Genomic DNA, 7173 nt, shown 5'->3' with positions numbered 1-7173 from the left:
TCCTATACCCTCCCTCTTTGTCCACTATTAGAAACTGTAGACTTCCTTGCAAATCTATTCATTATACTGTAGATATTAATTGAACTCATCCTGTTTATTATGATAATACTGTTAATGACTTCATAGGAGCTATTTGATTTAGGGCTGCATATTATCTGTCTGGGTGCTAATATTGATCTCCCCCTTAAAGGAGAGGTATTTGAAACCCGCAAGGTTATAAGACTACAGGGAGGAAAACTAATACCCTAGATCTGCACTGCTATAAGGAAAGATAAATGAATAACATGAAAAAAAAAAAAAAAGGGAAGAGAGTGTTCCAAACAAACCAAGATTCTATATTAATTGAATCCAATGACAGCATGGTAGAAGATATGTCAGAAAAAGGAGTTCAGAATGTACATAATTAAAATGATCCATGAAGAAAAGTATGAGATAAGAGAGCAAATGCAGGCAATGAATGATCACTCCAATAAACAGTTAAAAGAGCAAATGCAGGCCATGCCTTGCGGCCGAGCTGGGGGAGTGAGGAAGCGGGTGGGGCGGTGTTACCCAGCAGTCCCCGCGGCGCCGCTCGGTTCTCTCCACGCTGCCGCTGCTGCTGTTGTGGCTGCCGCCAGGCCTAGGGATTGAGATACCGGTTGCCCGCGGTATGAGTGAAATTCGACGCAAACCCTGTGGTGAAGATGGAGGGGCCTTGGTCCGTGTTTGGGGACCGCAGCACCGGGGAGGCCATCCACTCCCAGAACGTTATGGCTGCGGCTTCAATTGCCAATATCGTTAAGAGTTCCCTTGGTCCGGTTGGCTTAGATAAAATGTTGGTGGATGATATTGGTGATGTAACCATTACAAATGATGGTGCTACCATCCTGAAGTTATTGGAGGTAGAGCATCCTGCTGCTAAAGTTCTTTGTGAGCTGGCTGATCTGCAGGACAAAGAAGTTGGCGATGGAACTACCTCAGTGGTTATTATTGCAGCAGAACTTCTAAAAAATGCAGATGAATTAGTCAAACAGAAAATTCATCCCACATCAGTTATTAGTGGCTATCGACTTGCTTGCAAGGAAGCAATGCGCTATATCAGTGAAAACCTAATTATTAACACAGATGAACTTGGAAGAGATTGCCTGATTAATGCTGCTAAGACATCCATGTCTTCCAAAATTATTGGAATAAATGGTGATTTCTTCTCTAATATGGTAGTAGATGCTGTGCTTGCCATTAAATACACAGATGTAAGAGGCCAGCCTCGCTATCCTGTCAATTCTGTTAGTATTCTGAAAGCCCATGGGAGAAGTCAAACAGAGAGCATGCTGATCAGTGGCTATGCACTCAACTGTGTGGTGGGATCTCAGGGCATGCCCAAGAGAATAGTTAATGCAAAAATTGCTTGCCTTGACTTCAGCCTACAAAAAACAAAAATGAAGCTTGGTGTACAGGTGATTATTACAGACCCTGAAAAATTGGACCAAATTAGGCAGAGAGAATCAGATATCACCAAGGAGAGAATTCAGAAGATCCTGGCAACTGGTGCCAACGTTATTCTAACCACTGGTGGAATTGATGATATGTGTCTGAAGTACTTTGTGGAGGCTGGCGCCATGGCAGTTAGAAGAGTTTTGAAAAGGGATCTTAAGCACATTGCTAAAGCTTCTGGAGCAACTATTCTGTCAACCCTGGCCAATTTGGAAGGTGAAGAAACTTTTGAAGCTACAATGTTGGGACAAGCAGAAGTGGTACAGGAGAGAATCTGTGATGATGAACTAATCTTAATCAAAAATACTAAGGCACGTACATCTGCATCAATTATTTTACGTGGGGCAAATGATTTCATGTGTGATGAAATGGAGCACTCTTTACATGATGCTCTTTGTGTGGTGAAGAGAGTTTTGGAGTCGAAGTCTGTGGTTCCTGGAGGGGGTGCTGTAGAAGCAGCCCTTTCCATATACCTTGAAAACTATGCCACCAGCATGGGCTCTCGGGAACAGCTTGCTATTGCAGAGTTTGCTAGATCTCTTCTTGTTATTCCTAATACACTGGCAGTTAATGCTGCCCAAGACTCCACAGATCTGATTGCAAAGTTAAGAGCTTTTCATAATGAGGCTCAAGTTAATCCAGAATGTAAAAACCTAAAATAGATTGGTCTTGATTTGATCAATGGTAAACCTCGAGACAACAAGCAAGCAGGGGTGTTTGAACCAACCATAGTTAAAGTGAAGAGCCTGAAATTTGCAACAGAAGCTGCTATTACCATTCTTCGGATTGATGACCTTATTAAATTACATCCAGAAAGTAAAGATGATAAACATGGAGGTTATGAAGATGCTGTTCACTCTGAAGCCCTTGATGACTGATCTGATTTCACTTTTATTTATAACAATGTTAGATGCAACGTCCTGTATTTCGAGTATTATATATTAAAGTACAGCATGCTAAAAAAAAAAAAGAGCAAATGCAGGAAGCAAAAGATCTTTTAAATGAAGAGATAGATATTCTGAAAATAAACCAAATAGAAATCCATGAAATGAAAGAAATGATAAACCAAATAAAAAACTCAATAGAAAGCATCACCAATAGACTAGATCACTTTGAAGAGAGAACCTCAGACAAAGAAGACAAAATATTTAATCTTGAAAAAAAAGTTGACTAAACTGAGAAGATGGTAAGAAATCATGAACAGAAACTCCAAGAACTATGGGATATAATGAAAAGACCAAATTTAAGAATTATTGGGACTGAAGAAGGCACAGAGATACAAACCAAAGGAATGAAAAACCTATTCAATGCAATAATATCAGAAAATTTTCCAAACCTGAAGAATGAAATGGAAAATCAAATACAAGAGGGTTACAGAACACCGAATGTACAAAATTACAACAGATTCACACCAGAGCACTTTATAATGAAAACGCCTAACATTCAAAATAAAGTTAGAATTTTAAAGGTTCTGGTGATTTTAAATGGAAGGTTGACTGATTGCTTGACATACTAATTCCACCACTAAGTTTGTTTGGTTTTATTGCGTAATGTTATGTTTTCTTCAGATCCTTGTTGCCCTGTACTTTTAAACTTTTGGGGGTTTGTACAACATCCTAGACACTCCAGAACAGGATTCTGGTAAAGGTCAAGTGTATGGCCATAAATAAATTATTATGGATATCTGTTACTCAACTTGTCCGTGAGAGAAAAGCATCAGATTACATATAGAGGGAAAACAATACAGATATCAGCAAATATTTCATCCCAGAACCTAAAAGCTAGAAGGGCCTGGAAAACATATTTGAAGCTCTGAAAAGACATAATTGCCAACCAAGAATTTTATACACAGCAAAACTAACCTTTAGATTTGAAGATGAAACAAAATCCTTCCATGATAAACAAAAGTTAAAAGAATTTACAGATAGAAAGACTTCACTACAGAACATTCTTTATAAAATATTTCATGAGGAGGAAATGAAGAAAAACAACAATGTAAGTCAGCAAAGGTAGGAATGCCCCTAAAGGAAAAGCCAATCAAAGGAGAAATCAAGCCAAGGTAAAAACTGAAAATAAGCCAAAATGACCAGGAATAAAAATCATATCTCAATAATAACCCTGAATGTTAATGGCCTGAACTCATTAATCAAAAGACATAGACTGGCAGATTGGATTAAAAAGAAGGCCCAACAATATGCTACCTTCAAGAGACTCAACTCATAGAAAAAAGACATCAACAGACTTAAGGTGAAAGAAAGGGAAAAAACATGACACACACACGGACTCAGTTAAAAGTGAGGGTTTCCATTCTTATACCAGATAAAGTGGACTTCAAGCCAAAGTTAGTCAGAAGGGATAAAGAAGGACATTTCATACTGTGTAAGGGAAGCATAAATCAGCAAGACATAACGATTACAAATATTTATGCCCCAAACAGTGGTGCATCCATGTATGTCAAACAAATCCTTCTCAATTCCAGGAACCAAACAGACCACAACACAATAATTCTGGGTAACTTTAACACAACACTCTCACCGATAGATCTTCCAAACAAAAACTGAACATAGAAACCATAGAACTCAATAACACAATCAATTCCTGTGACTTAACAGTCATATACAGAGTATTTCATACATTAATGTGTGAATACACTTTCTTCTCAGCAACCCATGGATCCTTCTCTAAAGTAGGCCATATGTTATGCCACAAAGCAGTCCTTAGTAAATACAAAAAAAATAGAGATACTACCTTTATTCTATCAGATCATAATTAAATGAAGTTAGAAATCAATGATAAAATAAAAAGCAGAAACTACTCCAAAACCTGGAGAATAAATAATATGCTATTGAATGAAGTATGTATAAGAGAAGACATCAGGGAGAAGATAAAAAAAAATTAGAAGTAAATGAGAAGAACACTGATAAAACATCAAAATCTCTGGGACACTAAGAAAGCAGTATTAAGAGGAAAATTCATTGCATGGAGCACATTCCAGAAAAGAATAAAAAGTCAACAAATAAATGACCTAACATTATAGCTCAAAGTCCTAGAAAAAGAAGAACAGAACACCAAAAGTAGTAGAAGACAAGAAATAATTAAAATCAGAGGTGAAATTGAAACAAAAGAAACAATTTTAAAAATTGACAAAACAAAAAGCTGTTTTTTCAAAAAAGTAAACAAAACAGATAAAACCTTAGCCACACTAATGAAGAGAAAACTCAAATTACTAAAATTCATAATGAAAAAGGAAATATCATGACATATACCATTAAACTATTAGAAGATACTTTGAAAATCTATACTCCAACAAAATAGAAGATCTCATCAACAAATTTTTAGAGACATGATCCTCCCAAACTGAATCAGGAGGACATATACAATTTAAACAGATCAATTTTAAGCAATGAAATAGAAGAAGTCATCAAAAGTCTACCAACCAAGAAAAACCCATAATCAGATGGATTCTCAGCTGAGTTCAATAAGACCTTTAAAGAAGAACTAGTACCAATACTTCTCAAAATATTTCATAAAACATAAAAGGAGGGATCCTTGCCAAACTCATTCTATGAAGCTACTATCACCTTGATACACAATCCAGACAAAGACACATCAAGGATAGAAAAACTTTAGACCAATACCCCTGATGAATATAAATGCAAAAAGTCTTAACAAAATTCTGGCAAAACACATACAAAATCATATTAAAAATATAGTGCACCATGAGCATGTGGGGTTTGTCCCAGGGATGCTAGATTGTTTCAACATCCAGAAATCAATAAATGCAATTCATCACATCAGTAGACTGTTAAGAATCATATCCTCATTTCAATAGATGCGGAAAAAGCATTTGACAAAATACAGTACCTCTTCACACTCAAAACTTTAGAAAAAATAGGGATAGTAAGAACACACCTCAACATTGTAAAGGCCCTCTATGCTAAGCCCAAGACCAACATCATTCTAAATAAAGATAACTTAAAACATTCCCTATAAAAACTGGAACAAGACAGGGATGCCTTCTTTCACCACTTCTATTCAACATCATCCTTGAAACACTAGCCAGAACAATTAGATGAAAGAAATTATTAAAGGGATACAAATAGGAAAAGAAGAACTAAAACTATCACTATTGGTCAATGACATGATTCTATATTTAGAAGATCCAAAAATCTCCACCAGAAAATTCTAGAACTAATAAATGAATTCAGCAAAGTAGTAGGGTATAAAATCAACACTCATAAATCTAATGCATTTCTATTCATAAGTGATGAGTCCTCTGAAAGAGAAATTAGGAAAACTACTCCATTCACAATAGCCTCAAAAAAAAAAATACTTGGGAATCAATCTGTCAAATTAGGTGAAAGACCTCTACAATGAAAACTACAGAAGAACACTAAAGAAAGAAATTAAAGAAACCCTAAAAGAATGGAAAGATCTTCCATGTCCTTGGATAGGAAGAATTAATATTGTCAAAATGGTCATACTTACAAAGGCACTATACAGACTTAAAGTAATTCCAATTAAAATCCCAATGACATTCCTCATAGAAATAGAGAAATCATGAAATTCACCTGGAAGAATAAAAGACCCAGAATAGCCAAAGCAATCCTGAACAGGAATAGTGATGCAGGCGGTATCACAATACCAGACCTTAAACACTACCATAGAGCAATAGTAACAAAAACAGCATGGTATTGACACCAAAATAGACAGGTAGACCAATGGTACAGAGTCGAAGACACAGAGACAAACTCACATAAGTAGAGTTATCTCATACTAGACAAAGGTGCCAAAAACATACAACGGAGAAAAGATAGCCTCTTCAACAAATGGTGCTGGCAATACTGGAAATCCATATGGAGCAAAATGAAACTAAACTCCTTTCTGTCACCCTGCATGAAACTCAACTCAAAATGGATCAAGAACCTAGGAATTAGACCAGAGACCTGCACCAAACAGAAGAAAAAGTAGGCCTGAATCTTCATCCTATTTGGTTAGGACCAGACTTCTTTAACAAGACTCCCATAGTGCAAGAAATGAAAGAAAGAATCAATAAATGGGATGGACTCAAACTAAAAAGTTTTTTTCTCAGCAAACAATGATGTGAAAAGAGAGCCTATAGAGTGGGAGAAAATCTTTTCCACACACACTTCAGATAAAGCATTAATCTCCAGGATTTATAAAGAACTTTAAAAAACTCTACACACACACACACACACACACACACACACACACACACAAAAAAAAAAAAAAAAAAAAAAAAAAAACCTCAATCAATAAATGGGCTAAGGAACTAGGCAGGCACTTCACAGAAGAAAATATACAGGCAATCAACAAATATGTGAAAAAGTGCTCATCTTCTCTAGTAATTAAGGAAATGCAAAAATGCAAATCAAAACTACCCCAAGATTTCATCTCACTCCAATTAGAAAGTCTATAATCAAGAACACAAGCACTAAAAAATAGGCATGGATGTGGGGAAAAAGGCACACTCATACATTGCTGGTGGACTTTGAAAATGGTGCAGCCACCCTGGAAAGCAGTATGGAGATTCCTCAGAAAACTTGGAATGGAGCCACCATTTGACTCACTTATCCCAATCCTTGGTTTATACCCAAAGGACTTAAAATCAGCCTACTACAGTAACACAGCCATGTCAATGTTTATAGCTGCTCAATTCACAATAGCTAGATTGTGGAA

The 7173-nt window shown here is 36.4% G+C and overlaps 1 protein-coding gene across 1 annotated transcript; it reads left to right on the top strand.

Moving 5' to 3' along the window:
- Positions 1–566: 566 nt before the first annotated feature.
- LOC306648176 (T-complex protein 1 subunit alpha-like) lies at positions 567–2385 on the top strand. Its single transcript, XM_079118024.1, has one exon. It carries the CDS (start codon positions 684–686, stop codon positions 2133–2135), a length of 1452 nt encoding a protein of 483 aa, XP_078974150.1. The 5' UTR covers positions 567–683; the 3' UTR covers positions 2136–2385.
- Positions 2386–7173: the final 4788 nt, after the last annotated feature.

The sequence above is a fragment of the Sciurus vulgaris genome (genome assembly GCF_902686455.1).
Source record: "Sciurus vulgaris genome assembly, chromosome: 17".
Taxonomy (NCBI): Eukaryota; Metazoa; Chordata; class Mammalia; order Rodentia; family Sciuridae; genus Sciurus; species Sciurus vulgaris.
Note: the sequence above shows the minus strand (reverse complement) of the source record. Positions and strands in the feature narration are given on the sequence as shown.

Coding starts and splice junctions, on each gene's coding strand:
- LOC306648176 (XM_079118024.1), top strand. CDS start 684: ATGGAGGGGCCTTGGTCCGTGTTTGGGGACCGCAGCACCGGGGAGGCC.